This window comes from Paroedura picta, chromosome 5 (assembly GCF_049243985.1).
Source record: "Paroedura picta isolate Pp20150507F chromosome 5, Ppicta_v3.0, whole genome shotgun sequence".
NCBI classification, from domain to species: domain Eukaryota; kingdom Metazoa; phylum Chordata; class Lepidosauria; order Squamata; family Gekkonidae; genus Paroedura; species Paroedura picta.
Genome location: NC_135373.1, coordinates 11805256 through 11826477, shown reverse-complemented (window position 1 = coordinate 11826477; position 21222 = coordinate 11805256). Strand labels below are relative to the sequence as shown.

Sequence of the window (21222 nt, the reverse complement as noted above, 5' to 3'; positions counted from 1 at the left end):
TTATGATTGATCTACAGTGCCTAGTAATCTGTGGGTACTCTTCTTTAGAGCTCTGTCCTTCCCTCCATTTCCTGAACATCTCCCTTTTCTTTCTTAGTTCCTCTTGAAGTTCTCTGTTCATCCAAATAGGCTTCTTAGACCTTTTGCAGTGTTTTCTTCTTTCTGGGATAGTCATTGATTGAGCATGCAATAGCTCTTGTTTGAGTAGGGCCCACCCTTCACATGCTCCCTTCCCTTCCAGCATTCTCGTCTAAGGTATGACATTCATCATGTCTCTGAGTTTATTAAAGTTTGCCCTACAAAAATCCAACATCCAAGTCTGGCTACAAGCTTCCTTGCCTCCCCATCTCAAAAGGAGTCCTATGAGGACATGGTCACTTCCCCCTAGGGTCCCCACCTCCTTCACCTCATCCACCAACTCTTGCCTGTTGGTCAGTATATAGTCCAGTATGGCTGAACCTCTTGTGGGTTCATCTACCATTAGATAAATGAAATTATTAGCCAGGCAGGTCAGAAACCTGCCTGAGGATGCTTCGCAGAGTTTGTTTCCCAGCACACATCTGGGAAATTGAAGTCTCCCATGATGACAAGGTCCTGCCGCTTGGATATTTTCTCAAGCTGCTCACAAAATGCAGCATCCACATCCTCTCGTTGGTCAGGCGGTCGGTAGCAGACACCAACCACCACACTGTTTTCCCCTTGCTTATTTTCACCCAGATGCTTTCCACCGTAGATATGCTCTCCTACACTAGAATTTCCTGACAGGTAAACCCTTTCCTCATATACAGTGCCACTCCTCCACCTCTTTGATCTATTCTGTTTTTTCTGAACAGTTCATATCCATCCACCATTACGTTCCAGTCATGAGAATCATTCCACCAAGTTTCTGTGATGCCTACTAGATCATACCTTTCCATCAGCATGAGAAGTTCCAGCTCCTCCTTTTTATTGCCCATGCTTCGGGTGTTAGTATAAAGAAATCTGAATTGAAAAAGAACTGGAAAAAGAACTGGACAGAGCTGAGAACAGTGAATGCGGTGAGAGTAACGAGGGAAGGGGACGGGCAGAACAGAAAGAACAGTAAGAACGCGGAGCCAGTAAAGGGAGTGACGACCCGGCGGCTTGATAAAGATACCCGGCTGGATTTATTGCAGCTGTGGAATGCAACTCAAGTCGAGGGTGTAGTCGGGGGTGTAGTGGAAATACTACCGTTCACCCCCCCTTGCTCTCTCCCCCTCCTCACCTGCTCCTTATTCCTCGCGTCTGCAAGCTTACCCTCCTCCCTCTGGGGAACTGCCTCTAGGCTTGTTCCCCGATTAAGTCCACAGAGGGAGACAAAAGAAGAAGTCCCTACCAGCGTGGGAATCGTGGGCGAGGCCGCAGCAACTGAAATGCGCTCTTGCACGGCAAGGGGCTGGAGAGAGACCGCGGAGCGGCGTCTAGGGTTTGGGCAGCCATTTGCTTGGCAAGTGTGTGGAATTGGCACCCCAAACTTAAGAAATCGAGCTGCGGAGGAAGATCTCCCTGCATATTCCCTGCTGGCCCTGCCGCTGGGTGGGCCGTTTGGGGGGCCTTTGTTCTATTGTGAGCTGCCGGTCTGGGAGGCTTTCAGAGCTGTGCTACCACTTTAAGCTGCGAACCGGCATTACGAAGATCTACCGTCCTCTGCCCTCTAGTGGCTCGACATGGCAGGGTCGTGAAGATCATCCGGGAAACACAGCCCTGGACCTCCAGCGCCATCTACTGGCCTCTAGAATAATCATTCATAGAATCATAGAGTTGGAAGGGGTTATACAGGCCATCTAGTCAAGCCCCCTGCTCAATGCAGGATCAGCCCTAAGCATCCTAAAGCAAAGATTCAAGATTATCAGGATCATTCTGCTGGACTAGCAAGACAGCTGCCTCCAGGAGTTACCATTGGAAGCAGGCAACCGACTAAAGTGGAAATTGGACTCAGCACCTGCACGAATCAGCTCATTAGGGGGCTGAGGGGGAGGGGCAGGATAAGGATAAGAATACGGGCATACTCAAGGCCATCTACGGGGAATTAGATAAGTTAAGGTGCTCTAGCAGGGATCTATTGGAACCAGTGGGGGGCAAGGTTGTGAGAACCCCCTCGAGGCGGGATCTGACCAGGCCCTAGCCCGCTGGTGAAATAGGACTGCTGGCTTGCAGAGATAAGGTTAGGGACGGAGGTTAGGGTGGGTTTAGTGGGTGGAATTGGGTTGCGGGGGCTAGGGTGGGATATTTCAGTGCGACCTAGGAGTATTAGTGCTAGGGTTCTAGGGCAGCTAGTTAGCTGAGGGTTTGTTCCCCTGGGAGTATGATTGGAGGGGTACCGCCACGAGGGGGGACTCAAGTTGGGGCCGGGATCTCGTCCATAATGGGTCGAAGGCGATATGGCTGGGGGAGGAGGTTAGACAAGAGAAGGTCAGAGAGCACTTGTGCTAGTCCTTGGGCCAAGCCGTGGTTACACGGCAGACGCCCGAGGTGTGCTCGCTGCCCTTCTAACCTCCGTCCCATCCCCAGATAGCGTCAGCCCGCCGCCCGAGGGAGCCCCCGGCAGTCGCGCGAAGCGCAGCTGCCGGGGGTTCCCTCCCTGGCAGTCTGACGTGGCGAGAGGCGCAAAGCGCCTCTCGCTGCGTCAGACCGCCGCCCGAGGGAGCCTGCCTGCCTGCTGCCTACAAAAGCCTGCTGCCTCCGCCGCCACCAACCACGCCGCCGACCAGCCCGCCGCCGGTGAGTCCTAGCGCCCGCTGCATTTCCCTGCAGCGGGCTTGCTTACTAGTTATTATATAAAGCATTTACAGAAAAGTAAAAGAGGAAAAAAGCGACCAGCTGATATGGTTTGCCATCCTCTTTTAACATACATATTCAGTTCCCATCACATATTAATCATAATCTAGAAGTTTTTACCATCTTTCTTAACGAAATGATTGTTAATACATATGAGAGTATAATCTATTATAAGAATATATTCTATTATTATCTTAAATGATATAAAGTAGGTCCCCTTCATATATTGGCCCTGACCTAAGAGTTACTGCTGCTGTCTTTCCCACAGGAGACCAGGAGAATGCTCCAATGTTCATCACATCCTTCAGGTGGTCGCAGAAAATGAAATTGTATTTTTTTCCATAGTGACGCCTGATGATTCCTGCATAGAGTATTTCTGGTTGTCCTTCTGTCAGGGCCAAAGAAGTCTCTTGCTTGATTCTTGCTTGCAGTCGCTTTTAAGTAGGCTCTGTATATTTTGTCAATCCGGATCTCTTCCTCTGGTCGCACAGAGATATCTCCTGATAGCTTCCTGCGTGCTGTCGCCTTTGAATAGCCTCTATTTATTTTGTTGATCCCAATCACTTCCTGCTCTAAAAAGACTTCCAGGTTTTCGGTGCTTTCCTTCCTTAAATCTGTTTTCACAAGTTCTTCCAAGGTGCTTTTGATTTTTACGTCCCTAGCTCTCTCCCCCTCTCGTTTGAAGTATTGTTGGCTGAGTTGTGTTTTCATCAGCTGTTTTTTCCAAACGATCGGTTCTGTCTAAAAGCCCTTTCTTAGTCTTTTGGATTTCCCTTTCCACCTTGTTGACTGCTTTCAGTATCTTTGAGTTCTCTTCGCATAACAAATGGAAAAGCTGTGCCTTAGTTAATTCTTCCATAGTTCTAGGCAGTCACAAACTATAAACAGAAAGTCTCATGAGGTCTCGCAGGAGCACGAGCGATCCAAAATTATCAGTTTGTCGATCTCCGTATCAAGTCAGCGTGCCACACTGAACTCTTTCCAACAAAACTTTAAAGTCTCTCTTTTCTTTAAGCTCTCTCTTTGTTTGATTAGTGAGTGTAATTAGCTGGGAGCCTCCCACTCAACGAAAGAATTCACTTGTAAATTGGTTGAGGAGGGGGGGAAGAGCTTGTGGGGGGAAAAAGGAAAAACCAGAAAACTCACGGTCTTTACTGTTGCAGACTTCGGCTCCTGTCAGTCTGGTAAAAGATGATCTGGGAAGAATGTAGGGTCAGCTGGTCGTTTCAGGCTTAGAAAGTTATTTACAACAAGGGCGCCATCATGACCTTGAGCACATGCCACGGCGATCCGGAGAACTCAGTCTCCATGGATCTGTAGGACCCTCAGGATGCCGTTCCCGGTTCCTGGGGCGACCGGCGAGCAAGATTTGCGTATCTGCTAAGGTCTGCCAGGTGCGGTTGCTCCTGACCCTCAGCATGGCTTAAGAGCCGGGCAGAAGCCCAGCTAGTACGGCGCCATCTTCAGTCGTTCCTCGCTTTGCCACCTGGATGTGATTCTTTTTTTTTATATATAATTTTATTATTTATTATTATATGAAACATTTACAGAAAAATTAAGAAAAAAGCGACCAGCTGATATGGTTTGCCATCCTCTTTTAACATACATATTCAGTTCCCATCACATATTATTCCTAATCTAGAAGTTTTTACCATTTTTCTTAGCAAAGTGATTGTTAATACATATGAGGATATGATCTATTATAAGAATGTATTCTGTTATTATCTTAAATGATATAAGGTCAGTCCCCTTCATAAATTGGCCCTGACCTAAGAGTTACTGCTGCCGTCTTGTTAATACCTATGAAGTATAGTTTGTCATCCTCTTTTAGCATACATATTGGCATACATATTCAGTTCCCATCACATATTGATCCTGATCTAGAAGTTATTACCATCTTTCTTTGCAGAGTAGTTGTTGATACATATGAGAGTATAATCTATTATAAGGATATATTCTCTTATTGCCTTAGATGATATAAAGTCAGTTCCCTTCATATATTGGTCCTGTCCTAAAAGTTACTGCTGCTGTCTTCCCCACTGGAAACCAGGAGAATACTCCACTGTTGTACTCATCCTTCAGATGGTCGCATAAAATGAAATTGTGTTTTTTTCCATAGTAGAGTGTTTCTGATTGTCCTTCTGTCAGGGCCAAAGAAGTCTCTTACTTGATTCTTGCTTGCAGTCGCCTTTGAGTAGGCTCTGTATACTTTATCTATCTGGATCTCTTCCTCTGGTCGCTCAGAAATATCTCCTGATAGCTTCCTGGGTGCTGTCGCTTTTGAATAGACTCTTTTTATTTTGCTGATCCAAATCACTTCCTGCTCTAAATAGACTTCCAGGTTTTCGGTGCTTTCCTTCCTTAAATCTGTTTTCCCAAGTTCTTCAAAGGTACTTTGAGTTTTTACATCTCTAGCTCTCTCCCCCTCCTGTTGATTAACTTCCAAACATTGAATTTTCGTTTGATTTATTGTTGGCTGAGCTGTGTCATCAGCTGCTCTCTCCAGACCATGGGCTCCGTCCAAAAGCTCCCCCTTAATCCCACGGATTTCCTTTTCCAGCTTATTGACTGCTTTCAGTATCTTTGAGTTTCCTTCGCATAACAAATGGAAAAGCTGTGCCTTAGTTAATTCTTCCATAGTTCTAGGCAGTCACAAACTATAAACAGAAAGTCTCGTGAGGTCTCGCGGGAGCACGAGCGATCCCAAATTATCAGTTTGTCGATCTCCGTATCAAGTCAGCTTCCCCCACTGAACTTTCACCAACAAATCTTCAAAGCTCTCTCTTTGTTTGGTTAGAGAGTATAATTAGCTGGGAGTCTCTCACTCGAAAGAGGGAATTCACTTGTAAATTGGTTGAGGAGGGGGGGGGGGGAAGAGCTTGTGGGAAAAGAAAAGGAAAAGCCAGAAAGCTTTCAATCCTTACTGTTGTAAACTTCAGCTCCTGTCAGTCTGGTAAAAGATGGTCTGGGAAGAATGTAGGGTCAAGCTGGTCGTTTCAAGCTTAGAAAGTTGTTTGCGACAAGAGCGCCATCGTAACCTTGAGCACACGCCGCTGTTGATCCGGAGAGCTCGGTCTCCCTACCTCCCCACGGATCTGTAGGACCCTCAGGATGCCGTTCCCGGTTCCTGGGGCGACCGGCGAGCAGATTTGCATATCTGCTCAGGTCTGCCAGGTGCAGATGCTCCTGACCCTCGGCATGGCTTAAGAGCTGGATAGAAGTCCAGCAATTACTGCGCCATCTTCAGTCGACTCTCTGGATGTGATTCTTGATACCTCCATTTCCATGGAAGCACAGGTAACGAGAGTAGCAAGGTAGGCTTTCTACCATCTACAACAAGCCAAGCTACTAGCACCCTACTTGGCCCCAGATCACATAGCCACAGCAATCCATATGACTGTCACCTCTAGGCTGGACTTCTGCAACTCGCTCTACACAGGCCTTCCCTTAACCTTGATCCAGAAACTGCAACTGGTACAGAATGCTGCAGCCAGGATCCTCACAAATACACTGTGGAGGAGATACATCCTTGCCAACACTCCAACTCCACGGCTCCCAGTTGAATTCCAGATCAGGCTTATGGTTTGGTAATCACATTCACATGCTTGAAGAGAATTTACCCAGTAAGTTATTAAAGCAGAAGGCTTCGTGCCTGCTTAACAAAATGTTAAAGGACTGGCTCGCTTCTTGTGTAAAAGTTGAGTTGTAAATGAGAAGGAGATAATTTTAATTTTAATTTAAAATTTCCTTTATTTGCACCGAAAGCCTGGGAGTCTATTTAGAGCTGGAAGTGATTTGGATCGACAAAATTAACAGTCTGCTCAAAGGCGACTGCAGGCAGGAAGCAATCAAGAGATATCTCTGTGCGACCTGACAACAAGAAAGAAACACAAATACTTCAAGACCTGCCAGCAGATACACCATGGAAAAGAGCACAATTTCACTTTTTGCGACCACCTGAAGAATGTGATGAACAGTGGAGCAATTACTTGGTCTTTCTTAGGAAAGGCAGCAGTAACCTTTAGGTTAAGGCCGATATACGATGGGAACTGACTATATAATATTTGGGATAATAATAGATTGTACCCTTATATTAATTACTTGGCTATTTTTTCTTTTTTCTCTCTCTTCTTTAAGATAACAGACTATACCTTTACATGTATCAATAATTACTTGCTCAGCTGGCTGTTTCTTTTTCTCTTTCTTTTTGCAAGCACTTATATACAACAAAAATAAAAATAATACAACAAAAAAAAATTTCCTTCATTTCAAAATATTTCACGTTACATTGAATCAATCAAGAAACAAGACAATATAAATTTTCATAGCTAAATCCAGTTATATACTATTATTATTATTATTAATAATAATTGGATTTATATCCCACCACTCCCCGTAGGCTCGTGGCGAGTCACAGCAGTCCTATCCCCATTAAAATACCCATTAAAAGACTTTAAAACAATCCCAACATGGCGGAACTTATTATTCCCACCCCTGCTATCAGAGCGGCAGGGAGGGTGGGGAGGAGATGCTAGGTCTGGGGGGGGGGAATGTTGGCACTCATTCGCTGACCCCGGCCTCAACCAAAAACCTGGCGGAAGAGCTCCGTCTTGCAGGCCCTGCAGAAAGCTGGTAAATCCTGCAGGGCCCGCAGCTCACCCGGGAGCTCGTTCCACCAGGTAGGGGCCAGGACCGAAAAGGCCCTCGCCCTGGTTGAGGCCAGGTACGCTTCTCTAGGGCCAGGAATGATCAGGAGATTTCCCCCCGCTGTGCGTAAAGCCCTGCAGGGGGTATAGGGCGGTAGGCGGTCCCTCAGGTATGTGGGTCCCAACCCACGTATAGCCTTAAAGGTCAAAACCAGAACCTTGAACCTGATCCGGGCAGCAATTGGCAACCAATGCAGCTGCCTCAGCACAGGCTGGATGTGGGCCCTCCAAGGTGTACCAGTGAGGACCCGAGCAGCTGCGTTTTGCACTAGCTGGAGTTTCTGGATCAGAGACAAAGGTAGGCCGGCGTAGAGCGACTTACAGAAATCTATTCTGGAGGTGACTGTTGCATGGATCACTGTAGCCAAGTGGTCAGGGGACAGGTAGGGCGCTAGTAGTCGGGCCTGGCGAAGATAGAAAAACACCTGACCCGCTACTCTCTTGACCTGAGCCTCCATAGTCAGGGAGGTATCAATGGTCACCCCCAAATTCCTGGCCTGGGGCGCGATAGTAAGTTGCGTTCCTGCCAGGGTGGGTAAGCGCTCTGCCTGGTCCTGCCCTCTGCCTTCCAGCCACAGGACCTCCGTTTTGGTGGGGTTGTTTCAGGCGACTCTGCTCGAACCATTCAGTCACTGCTTCCAAAGATCTGGCGAATGGTTCCAGGGGGGAGTCTGGGCGGCCGTCCATGAGGAGATAGAGCTGGGTGTCATCAGCGTACTGGTGGCAACCCAGCCCAAAGCTCTGTACCAGTTGGGCCAGAGGGCGCAGAAAGATGTTGAATAACGTGGGGGAGAGGACTGCGCCCTGCGGTACCCCACAGGGGAGTCCGTAGGGACGCAAGAACTCTTCCCCCACCGCAACCCTCTGGGTCCGGTTCTGGAGAAAGGAGCGTATCCAGCGCAAGGCTGTGCTCTGTATCCCCGTACCGGCGAGGCAATGGATCAGAAGGTCGTAATCCACGATGTCAAAGGCCGCCGATAGATCCAAAAGGACCAACACGGCCGACCCGCCTCTGTCCAGCTGGCGACGGAGATCATCCAAAAGGGCGGCCAACACCGTCTCCACCCCGTGGCCAGGACGGAAGCCCGACTGATATGGATCGAGTGTCGAAGTTTCCTCCAAGAATGCCGAGAGCTGGTCAGCCGCAGCCCTCTCCACCACCTTGCCCAGGAACGCCAGATGCGATACTGGGAGGTAGCTGGCAGGGTCCTGCGGGTCCAGCGTTGATTTTTTTAGGAGAGGGCAAACCACTGCCCCCTTTAGCCGCTCAGGAAACTCCCCCGAACTTAGAGAGGAGTTGATGATGTCTCTGAGCTGGCCTCCTATCCCCTGGCCGCATCCGTTGAGGAGCCAGGAAAGGCAGGGATCAAGGGGGCAAGGGGTCGCCCTGATTGACCTCAGCAACTTGTCCACTAATATATATGAATACAGTAAGCAGGAAATGTATATAATATCAAAAACCTAGTTAAGACTGCCCACCCAAGTCTTCAATGTTTTATCTTTAATAAAACATTGGTGGTGCGTCAGTTTTTAAGAAAGAATAACAGCTTAAGTCTATGCAGAATGAAAAAAAGAAAAAATTATTTCAAATCTATCATTACCACCTCTAAATGTATAATTTAAAGGCTGCCGAGACTATTCCAGGATGAATTAGTTCCTTTAGTAAAGGGTTCCAAGTCTGTAAAAATAGATTCTGTATTTTGATCCTTCATAATATTTGACAATCCATTCAACTCAGTACTTGCACTGCCTAGAAGTTACAATGGACCTCCAGGACACTCATCCCACCATCTGCAGTGAGTGTAATATGATTGCCTTCCTCCCAGAAGACAAGATGGACTACATCTGCTCCAAGTGTAAGCTGGTAAGACTTTTGGAGGAAAGGATTAGGGGATTAGAAGACAGCATTATTACGACCCAAAATAAGAAAAGGGAGGAGTTCATAGACCAGAGCCATGCAACTCGGAATACAGAGGATACAACCAGTCCTGAAGAGGATAAGGAGATTGACCTCATTACGGAGCCTCTACAGACAGTTCGAAAAAAGACTCAACGGCATAGAGCGAGATAGTTCTCGGGGCCTTTGGAGCTCCAGAATAGATTTCAGGCCCTTGCAGAGGAGGTGCAAGGGTCAACGAGGGAAGAGGTCCCAAAACAAAGTCTAAGACAAAGGGAAGAGGCCACAGAGATAGAAGGAAATGGAGTTGAGAAGAAAAAAAAAAGGAGAGTACTGGTAATTGGAGACTCCCTGCTAAGAGGAATGGATCGCCATGTGGCTGGGCCCGACCCCCTAACCCGAGAGGTGTGTTGCTTGCCACGGGCGAAAATTAAAGACGTTTCAGAACGGCTGCCCAAACTCCTCAAAGTTACAGATCGCTACCCATTTGTGATGGTCCATGTGGGAACAAATGACATGTCCCTGAATACCATCGCTCCTATTAAAAAAGACTATCAAGATCTGGGGAGGAAGCTCAAGCAAATGGGGGCACAAGTGGTATTCTCTTCAATCTTGCCTGTCAAGGGAAGAGGAATGTGTCGGGAGAGGAAGATAATGGAGGTGAATCAGTGGCTGCGTAGTTGGTGCCGGCAGGAGAGATTTGGTTTCTGGGACCATGTGATAGGCTTTCTTGAAGAAGGCCGACTAGCACCTGATGGACTGCACTTATCAAAGCTGGGGAAGAATGTGTTTGGCAGGAACTTGGGGAGATTCATCAGGAGAGCTTTAAACTGAAGCCACTAGGGGAAGGAGATGATCAACATAGGGAGTGTATGGAAGGAAAACGATCGGAGGCAGCCCAACCGGCAAGGCCAGCTCATAGGGAACCAAAAGTAAAAGGATTCAGATCTCTTTATACTAACGCCCGAAGCATGGGCAATAAAAAGGAAGAGCTTTCTGTCCTGCCTGGCTGACAATTTCATTTATCAAATGGTAGATGAACCCACAAGAGGTTCAGCCATACTGGACTTAATACTGACCAACAGGCAAGAGTTGGTGGATGAGGTGGGGACCCTAGGGGGAAGTGACCATGTCCTCATAGAATTCCTTTTGAGATGGGGAGCCAAGGAAGCTTGTAGCCAGATGTGGATGTTGGATTTTCATTGAGCAGGGGGTTCGCTAATCCTGCATTGAGCAGGAGGTTGGACTAGATGGCCTGTATGGCTCCTTCCAACTCTATGATTCTATGACATTGAAATAAGAGGGAGATAATTTCTGAGGAAGATCTATGAATAACTTCTGAGAAAGAGCAAATACAGAATGAGCTAACATCTAAACGACCGTCAGCTTACTTACAAAAGTTCTACAATTTCACAAAGATAAAAAGGTAAAGGTAAAGGTATCCCCTGTGCAAGCACCGAGTCATGTCTGACCCTTGGGGTGATGCCCTCTAGCGTTTTCATGGCAGACTCAATATGGGGTGGTTTGCCAGTGCCTTCCCCAGTCATTACCGTTTACCCCCCAGCAAGCTGGGTACTCATTTTACCGACCTCGGAAGGATGGAAGGCTGAGTCAACCTTGAGCCGGCTGCTGGGATTGAACTCCCAACCTCATGGGCAGACAGATTCAGACAGCATGTCGCTGCCTTACCACTCTGCGCCACAAGAGGCTCTTTCACAAAGATAGCATGTTTCTAAAGGTGATGGCATAGAATCACATTAACACCTGTTGGGGTTTTTTATGTAATGAGTAAGGACCATTTGTAATTTTGTTAATTATAAAATACAATAGCCATAAATCACAGGGATTGCTTGGCATTAGGTCTCACACACCCTAACAGAGGAGCAATCAGAACTTCCTCCAGCCACTCAACTCTACAGCCTTATCATGCTTTGCACTGGATCACCAGCAGTTTCCACACCAGCTTGCTTACATCATTTTCCCTCCCCTACAAAGACACCCTTTCCAAACTTGGCTCGCTGTAACAGCCAAAACCCAGCACGTAGGCCTACTCCCCAAGAGCTTTACTCAGCATTTATTGGAACCAGACAACCCTTCCAAGAGACTCTCCTCTTCTTTATACACTTTGATATAGTGATTAGCAGTGTGGACTTCTAATCTAGTGGGCCAGGTTTGATTCCGCACTCCCCCACATGCAGCCAGCTGGGTGACCTTGGGCTCACCAAGACACTGATAAAGCTGTTCTGACTGAGCAGTGATACCAGGGCTCTCTCAGCCTCACCTCCCTCACAGGCTGTCTGATATGGGGAGAGAATCATAGAGTTGGAAGGGGCCATACAGGCCATCTAGTCCAACCCCTTGCTTAACGCAGGATTAGCCCTAAGCATCCTAAAGCATCCAAGAAAAGTGTGTATCCAACCTTTGCTTGAAGACTGCCAGTGAGGAAAGGAAAGGTGACTGTAAGCCGCTTTGAGACTCTTTCAGGGAGGGAAAAGCAGCATATAAGAACCAACTCCTCTTCTAGGCAGTTCTGTGACTTCCAGGTGGCTCTAGGCATGCCCTGCACAGTTGGCCTACCATGCCCACCCCCAGCCTGTCTCCTTGCTGAACACCGCTCTGCTCCTTGAAAAGCTCCTCCACCTCTTCCTTTGACTTCCATCTGCCACTTCCATCCTTACAATCACCCTTTAGCTTCCAAGCCCCCTCCCACCAGCTTAGCCATGTGTTCAGACTGTTTCACCCCTTACCCAAACTCTTGGGATATCTCCAGGGCTCCTTTCTTCCACTCAGTCCCATAGATGGCTCTGTTTCCTCCACCCCCTTCGGACCCTCCTTTCACTGAGCCTCATCAGAATCCCACCCAGTCCACCACCAACTTGTTCAGAGCCATCTCACCCACCATCCTTACAGCGCCATCCCAAGCAGCACTGCACCTGCCAACTTCTTTAGAAGAGTTTGATTCAATGCTTCATCACTAGCAGGCAAAAAATCATCATCATCATCATTACAGTAATAATTTATTTATTTACTTATAATTTATTCACTTATCCCTTCTATCCCAGGTAGGAGAGACATTATGAAGAATGCTTGCAAAAGGTACTATGCATATTGCAATTAATTTGATTAGACCACTTCCAGGTGGCCCTCCTCTACCCAGCATGCCCTGCACAGTTCAGCCTCACTGTACCTGTTTAAGCCAGCTCATATTGCAATCAACTTGATTAGAGAGGGGAAATATGGCGAGGGGGGACCTGAGAATTAAGAAACAGGATTTGGTTTATTAAGATCTCAAGGTGAGAAACTTCTTGTAGCTTCATCCCTATCTGACCAAGATGTGGTTATATGCAGAAGGGCCTTTTCTGGGGGTGGCCCCCAGACTTAGGAACAATCTCTATCTGGTGACTCGCCAGACACCTACATTATATGGTTTTCAGTGCCTGGTGAAAACATACCTATCCACGCTCTGATATCTAGTTTCCTTTGTTATTAGATCAGAGTGGGAGGGATATATTTTAATTATTTTTTAAAATATATTTTAGATTATTTTATTCTGCATTGTTGTGGCACATTCTGCAACCTCCAAGGGAAGGTGCAGGACATAAGTCCCTGTATAAATAAAATTTAGCATCATACCACCAGCCTCTCTCCTATTCAGCTAGAATCAAGGCCAGCTGCACCTTTAAGATCATCAAGGAGGACTGAATTCTGGCAGCGCTCCTGCAGGCTGACCCAGTCACCATCAAAAGGTCCCCTTCAGGGCTCCTACACACACAAACAACCCCCTTGCTTATCAAAAGCCAAACAGGATTGACAGGCTAGAGCAGAGGTGGCCAAGCTGTGGCTCTTCAGATGTTCATATATTATTTATTCTTTAAATGTTTGTCCTTCTCCATTTTAGATGACTCATGGCATCCTAATATTGCCCATAAAATAATCCTAGCCTGGGAGTGGCAGGAGCTCATTGTAACTGTAGTCCAGAGGTAGCCAAACAGGGGCTTTTCAGATGTCCATGGACTACAATCCCTATGAACCCCTGCCACTCACAGGCTAGGATTCTTAAAGGCCGATTGTGAGAATTTAAAACATATTTAGCAGGTCCTCACGGGAATTGTAGTCCCTGGACATCTGAAGAGCCAAGTTTGGCCACCCCGGTCGGGTCTGATACAAATCCCTACTGGCCCAGCTAAGCACGCTAGGCGACGTTTTATTTATTTTTCTGTCCTCCCCCCCCCCCCCCCCGTGCTCACGCACGCGCGCCGCTCAGCCTATCCGGCCTCCCGGGCAGGGCTGTTGTCGCGAGGCCCCTCCCCGCTGAGCTCACCCGAAGAGGCCCGAGAAGAAGCCCTGGGAACCGCGCACTTTCTTGTCGGCCTCGGCCAGCAGCTGCAGCGCCTCCTTCTCCTTGCCGCTCGTGTCCATGGCCATAGCCGCCTCCGCCGAGGCCGCAAAAAAAGCGGAGGGAAATACGACGCAGCCGATTGCCTCGCTTCCTCGCCCGGAGTAAGCCGCCGCCTAACGTCACCGCGCTCACGCCGGCCCCGCCACGTGATGCGCCTCCCGTGTCACGTGACCTTCGGCACGCTGACTCATCGAGCTGGATCACGTGGCAGCCGAGCGGAAGGGTTGCCAATCCCCAGGCGCACCCTGGGGATCTCCCGGAATGACAACCGGTCTCTTCCGTAGAGGGCAGCTCTGCTCGGGAGAAGAGCGGGCACTGCGGCGTCCCACCCCTGCAGAGTAGATAGTAAAAAAAAAAAAATCAATAAATCATTTGGATACAGTTTGGGCTCTCCCCCTTTTTTGTAGAGTTTAATAAAACAAAACACCATCTAAAAATGGAAGTGATGCAAATGTTATAAGGGGGTTGCCAACCTAAAGGTGGCGCCTGGAGACTCCATCAGTGTTGCACTTTGTCACCAGATCAGCACCCCTGGAGAAAAGGGATGTTTGGGAAGGTGGTGGACTCTGGCATGGTGCCCCACTGAGGTTCCTGTCCTCCCCAGGGTCCACCATCTCCAGGTGTTCCCCAACTTGGATCTGGCAACCCTACCCCCTATCCTCCACCAGAGGCCCAAACATTCCTGGCAAACCTCCTTTGGTCCCTCTTACTTGCAGGACTGCCTCTCTCCCTAAGCTCTGCCATGATAACACTCAAGTTATCAGGGGCTCCTGCAGGCACAAATACTTTGGCCCCTCATGAGAAGGAAGGACTCCCTGGAGAAGAGCTTAATGCTGGGAGCGATTGAAGGCAAAAGAAGAAGGGGACAACAGAGAATGAGGTGGCTGGATGGAGTCACTGAAGCAGTCGGTGCAAACTTAAATGGACTCCGGGGAATGGTAGAGGACAGGAGGCCTGGAGGATCCATGGGGTTGCGATGGGTCAGACACGACTTTGCAACTAACAACAACAACCTGCAGGCACCAGCCTGTAACAGCACAAGATCAACAACTGCAGGTAGTTGTGTTTTCTCCCTTGTGGCTCCTACCCTATGGAATGGCCTTCATTAGGGCAGGAAAGGCCCCACTCTCCTGCTTTCCACAAACAATGTAAAGCTGAATGATTCAAAGTGGTTTTTCTCTGCAGAGAATAGTTGGGAAGCCGACCTCCAGGTAGGACTTGGAGATCCCCTGGAATCACAGCTCATCTCCATGGTATAGAGATCAGTTCCCTTGGAGAAAATGAATACTCTGGAGGGTTAACTCTGTGGCATGGTCCCTGGCCTCCCCAGGCTCCGTCTCCAAATCTCCAGAGGTTTCCCAACCTGGCAATCCACCCATTCCATGAGTGGTTAAGGGTAGAGATCTGGCAACCATAAAGACAAAGGGTCTTTTAGTGACCAATCATACTCCTTCATCCTAGATCAAGATGGGTTGCTGTGTTCATTTATCTGTAGCAGGATAAGAGAAAGAGTCCAGGAGCACCTTCAAGACTAGCAAAATTGGTGGCCAGGGAGGAACTTTCATGAGTCATGGCTCACTTCTTCAGATCCAGCTAGATTGGGAGTCCATCAGTCCTCACATCACAAGGTTGATGGATTCCTACTCTAGACAGAAATGTGGTGCCTTGCAGGGAGGTAGATCAAGATGGGTAGCCAGGTTAGTCTGTCCCTAGAAGCAGAAAAGAGCTGGAGCCCAGGAGTACCTTCAAGGCTAACATGTGACCGGGGGGGGGGGGGTGTTTTGTGACTCACAGCTCCAGTCTACAGATACACACAATATCTGAGACTGATGCAAGACAATGGCCTTTCTTGCTTGCCATTGTAGAGACTACTCATGGAGAGTTGCTGGAAGGCAGGGTGGTCAAACTGGCAGGGGCTCATGGGAATTGTAGTCCATGGACACCTGAAAAGCCACAGTTCAACCACCCCTCCTGTAAGGCGTGTCGTGTGCACTTTGAGTTATGCCCAAAAGGGAAAGGGGCAGCAGCATCCATGACCTGGAACACTGGTTCTCTGGCTGACTCACATCTATGAGAAGGACAGCACTGCCACGGATGCTGAGGAAGTTTTCCAAGCTATCTACCATTTAAGTCCAAGAATCCGCTATCTTCCTAAGGCCACCAGTATTACAGTGAGGATTCTCAGAGCTTTTGTTAAAAGATTTAACATCCTTTGGCTGGGAATATGCCACTTAGGGTGCTGTTAAGATTTCCTGACTGTTGTTTTTACAAGAAGGGTATAACTCCCACTCTCTTTATCTATTAGATTTTTAGACCGCCAAGTAGCAACAATAAAAGCACAGTTTAAAACACAATTTAAAACCAATCCCACCTTCTCCTACCTGCCTGAACATCCTCCACTAGTTAACCCTGAGTGCAGTATAGAATGCAAGAGTGGGGGGCAGGATGGACAGTCTATTTCTAGTGCACCATGATTTCAGCTAGGGTTGCCAGCTCCAGGTTGAGAAAAACCTGGAGACTTTGGGGGTGGAGCCTGCAGAGGGCAGGGTTTGGGGTATAACATCACAGAGCCCACCTTCTAAATGGCTATTTTCTACAGAACTGTTCTCTGTTGCCCAGAGATTAGTTGTAATTCTAGGGGTTCACAGGTCCTACCTAGAAGCTGGCATCCCTATCCCAGCCATATGCCTGGTGGAAGAATGGCATTTGCCAAGCCCTGTAAAATGTTGACAGTTCCATCAGGGCCTGGCTCTTAACTGGCACCTCATTCCTCCAGGTTTCCTCAAACTATGCAAAACTGAACTATTCCGGAGGCCTTTTCTGTGCAGGTAACAGTGGTGCCCTGTACAAAATGGGTTGGCAAACTTGGATAAATGATAAAGGGCTGTGGTCTAACTGTGTCTTAGTGTCAATAGGATTTATGGGTTTCTGTACCACTTATGTGTCATGTGAACAGTCACACTATGCTTCAGTTCTTCAGTTACAGACATCTAAAATCCTTATGCCAGGGTTACTAAATGTCCCGGTGATGGCCAAACTGTAGCTCTCCAGATGTTAATGGACTATAATTTCCACAAACCCCGGCCAGCACATTCTGTCAGGGGCTCATGGGAATTGTAGTCCATCTATATCTGGAGAGCCAGTTTGGCCACCCCTCCAGATGTTTTCCCACCTGCTAAATAATGCTGTTTCAATCAGTGATCGTTGCCAATCCACACAGTAAAACCCAGCTGAAGAGTGTTTCAAAAGTGTTAGTTTGTATGTGGGGAAACTGTCCATGTGCATAATCCACTTGGGAGTTCTTGTGAGAAAGCTACACTACAAATGACCTACATGGTAAATAATTTAATAAATAGGGCCGTCCTCCCTGCTGTCTCTGCGAGTCCCATGTTGCCAAACTCCAGGTGGGGCCTGGAGTTCTCACAGATTTATGACCAATCTTCAGGCTGGAGGAGATCAGTTCGCCTTGGACGCTGGCCTAGAGATATCACTTGCCAGATGAGCTCTCTCTCCTCTGCCAACTCCGCCTTTCCTGGGCCCCGCCCCAAACCTCCTGGAATGCCCCAGAAGTGGAAACCTTCTTGGTGTAGTGGTTAGGAGTGCGGACTTCTAATCTGGCATGCTGGGTTCGATTCTGCGCTCTCCCACATGCAGCCAGCTGGGTGACCTTGGGCTCGCCACGGCACTGATAAAACTGTTCTGACCGGGCAGTGATGTCAGCGCTCTCTCAGCCTCACCCACCTCTGTTGTGGGAATGGGAATGGGAAGAGGAATGGGAAGGCGACTGTAAGCCGCTTTGAGCCTCCTTCGGGTAGGGAAGAGTGGCTTATAAGAACCAACTCTTCTTCTTCATGCAAAGATGCACACACACTCAGCCCAGTTCTTAAAGAAGATTAATGGTAATTGAAGACATTACCAGGCCAGCCAGCGGCCCTTCGGGGAGGGAGGACCGACCTGCCTCGCCGGCCCTTGCACCTGCCATGGGCTGCCCTCTCCTCGCTCGGAGACCTCCCTCCCCTCCCGTTTCGCTCCCTTGGCCCGAACAAAAGAAACCGAGGCAAGCCGCTGTAAAAAACCCCAAAGCGGTGGACGCCGTGGGCCGCGTTGAAGGCGTTGCATTTATTGAAGAACCCCCACCCCGAACGCCCCCCCCCACGTGCCGCCTCGTCCTCGGGAAGGCCGCCGCCCCTCCCGCTGCGCAGTTGGCGGAGGAGCCCTGGGAGAGGGATCGCTTCCCGAGGAAAGGTTAGCCTCCAAATCCAGCCCCCGCACCCACCCCCCCGGAGCTGCGAGGCCAGATCGGCCGGGGCGATGCCGCGCTCACGGTAACAAAGGACCGCATAGGTAGGTCGGTCGGTCGGTCGGTCCGCCCCTCGCCCCCCGCCCGCCCGCAGCGCTCGGAGCAGGGCAGGCCCTTCCTGGCACCTGCACGCTCCCTCCGGACAAACACAGCCGGAGGGATGCAGCCGAACGCGGGCGACGCCGGGAAGGCACCTGCCCACGCGGCCGGGGAGCTCTGGGTGCGGCAGGCCTTGCGCGGGGACCCCCGGGGGTGGGGGTTCCCGGCCCCCTCTGCTCCTGTTGCCCCCAATGCCATTGAGGGGTGGGCGGTTGCCTCTTCTCTCCATCCTCTCACGGCCTCCTCCGTAAGGCCTTTGGCACAATGGGGCTTGAAGGCGTCCCACAGATCAGGGACAGGGAAAGCCACGTCCGACCAGCATTTGCCCTTCCTCTCTTTCTCTGTCTGTGTGTATCACAAGACTGATTTTAAAAAAATTGCAAAGAATTTTGAAAACAGAACAAATGCTTGTGGCATCCCTGATGCTGGACTCTCTGAGGAAGGGAAGGGAAAGACTTGGCAGCAAGATGTCACTACATGGCCCCAGGGCTCCCCAGGAAGACTGCTTTGGTCATGTGTAAAAGGAGAGCTTTAAACTTATTACATGCACATTTGAAAAAAATAAACAAGTGATGCCAGGTAAGGCACTTGCCTTGTGGAAGAGGCTATGTGTTTTGTTTTGTTTTTGTTGGGGGGGGGGAAGAAAATATGGAAGCCTTTAGACAAAGAAAACCCTGCCTAGCCTAGGCTGAGTCAGTGCCTTAGGAAAAGGTGTGGGTACTGCCAATTACTGTAGTCCTCTTTTGATTTTTGATCAAATTTAAAACCAGCATGGCTTGCTTAAAACTGCTCCGGCAAACAAAAACTCACAACCTTGTTTATTTCCATTGTCTGTGAAAAACAGATAACAGAACTCTCAAGGTACTCAGAGAAACCAAGCAGATGGATTCCCTGTAGGGGGGGGGGGGTAAAGGGGGGTGACAGTCTTGATTATAGGATTCTCTGGTTAGTATTGCAGCAACTGGTTAAAAGGTGCACATAAGTGTAATTGGCTGATGAACATGAAAGGCTGTACAGTTAACTGGCTGCAAGCATAAATTGATTGACAGAAAGCCAAAGGGGAGTTAGCTGAGACTATCCCCTGCTGAATGAGGACTAACGTTTAGGTAAGAACTTGTCATAATGTGTTGCTAGATTTGCAGGGGTGGCTACTTGAAAACAACCACAAGGTTCCCCAACATGCTGCCCACGGAAGCCATGTGCTCTGCTCCTTTTGTGGGCACTTGCCAACCTCTTCAAAAAGTGGGCAGAGCCACTGCAAGGCAGGTTATTGGTGTCTTCCTTCAAATGAAAGGGTTTTCCACTGGAGGATCAGGTGGGCTGAGGAGCAGCTGGGTTTTTCCTTCATCAGTGTGTGGTTCTATTCCCCCATCAGGCTTTCCTTCCCAGGAGGCATGAGGGTTTGTCTTGGCCTTGTGGGGAAGCCAATTTTCTGGTGGCAGTCACCCTCCCCCCACCCATGTTCCAAACATGCCCACAGACTCAAAAAGGTTAGGGACCCCTGTAGAAGATGATGACATGCCTGTTTTATAGGGCACCCCCGCATGCTGCCCAGTGCAAAATTCTGCAGGTTTCCATGTTTTCAGTGACACTGGTAAAAACTTTGCAACTCCCTCCCTGAAAGTGGACTTGGCCATCCTTGAATGCATGCACGTGCTGACTCCTCCATGTGTATCTCTGGTCTCCTACTTGTCTACCCAATCCACAGGCAGCAGCGATGTAAAGGCTATGCAGTTTTTTATAGAATGTTCCCGGAGCTTCTCATCAGATATGCCTATTAGACACAGCATAAGGCATTGTCATAAAGCATTGTCATTCATGGCAATAGTTACATTATGGTTATACTAGAAATAAAGCCCATTATATATCTAAATAAAATGGGCGCTAGGCCAGTGGTCCCCAACCTGCGGGCCGTGGCCCGGCGCCGGGCCGCAAAGGCCATGGCGCCGGGCCGCGGCTCCCTCTCCCCGCCCCCCCCCCCGCAGTAAAAAACTTCCCAGGCCACAAGCTTGCGGCCCGGGAAGCTTCTTACTGTGGGGAGGGCGGGGAGAGGGAATCAGGGCTGGGCTGCGGGCGCGGCTTGATGCGTGGGCGTGGCCCGCGCAGGCGCGGCCCAATGCCCTGCTGGTGCCCAGCCTAATAAAGGTTGGGGACCACTGCGCTAGGCCCCAGTGGCCGGGGAAGCCTACGCAGGGCAAAGGCTTCTGGGGGGGAACAGCCGGAGATCGGTCCCCCCACCCCAGAGCATGGCCGAGGCTTCTCCAGGCCGCTCCAGCGGACAGGAGAAGCCGGAGAGGCGCCCTCCCACCCCAGGAGGAGGAGCACCCCGGGCGGAGGACTCACTGCGTGGGCTGCCAGTTCAGTCTGTGCGGTTAGTCCGCGGCCGCGTGGAGCAGCCAATGGGGAGCCGCGCTCCGTGCAGCTCCCCATTGGCTACTCGGCCCTGGATGGACACTCAGAGGCCCCAAATTGGGCCCTCCAAGTTTTTATCCCGGACAGGGCCCGCCCTAACTCCTCCCACACAGCCCTTACCCTTTTATTTAATCCGCTCCACAGGAGTGGTTAAAGACTACATATAAGCCCCGTTGTGCTTTTAAATACAATGGGCGCTAGAAAGGGGGGGCTAGAAAGGCCTCCTTCTCCCCGCAGCGGTGGCCAGGCCTTCCCGCCGGGCCTAGAAGCACATCCGCGGGACTTCTAGGACCCAGGTGTGCTTCTGGGCCTGGGGAGAAGGCCTCCTTCTATACTCATGCTGTGGCCCTTCTATACTCTATACCCTGTCACTTTCTGGACTGTCCTGGTGAGGGCCCAATTCCAATTGGGCCCTCACCCGACTTGCTTGAAATCTTGCCTTTCCTGATGACAAGATTTCCTTTTGATTGGGCCCTCACCCAGACCGGCCCTGCCCACTCTCCGCACACTAAGGCCTTACCATTTTATTTAAAAGCGACCCGGTGTTAAAGATGGTTATAAGAATGGTTAAATTATGGCTATATAAAGTCATGCAACTTTCTGACCTGCCTGG

General features: G+C 49.4%; 2 protein-coding genes across 3 annotated transcripts in view; one reads left to right on the top strand and one right to left on the bottom strand.

The window, feature by feature from the left end:
* The window catches only part of NAPA (NSF attachment protein alpha), a 75715-nt gene extending 61768 nt beyond the window's left edge, over positions 1 to 13947 (bottom strand). The window contains exon 1 of the mRNA XM_077336513.1: positions 13721 to 13947. Within this exon, the coding sequence (XP_077192628.1) occupies positions 13721 to 13824 (104 nt within the window). The 5' untranslated portion in view covers positions 13825 to 13947. The remainder of the gene's footprint in view (positions 1 to 13720) is intronic.
* A 3581-nt stretch (positions 13948 to 17528) lies between these two features.
* LOC143837069 (E3 SUMO-protein ligase ZBED1-like) overlaps positions 17529 to 21222 on the top strand; it is a 42612-nt gene continuing 38918 nt past the window's right edge. Inside the window, exon 1 of one of the 2 annotated variants that reach the window (XM_077336511.1) lies at positions 17529 to 18043. The gene's annotated coding sequence lies outside the window, so the exon portion shown is untranslated. Of the gene's footprint in view, positions 18143 to 21222 lie in introns of both variants that reach the window. The other variant, XM_077336510.1, reaches the window with a different exon arrangement.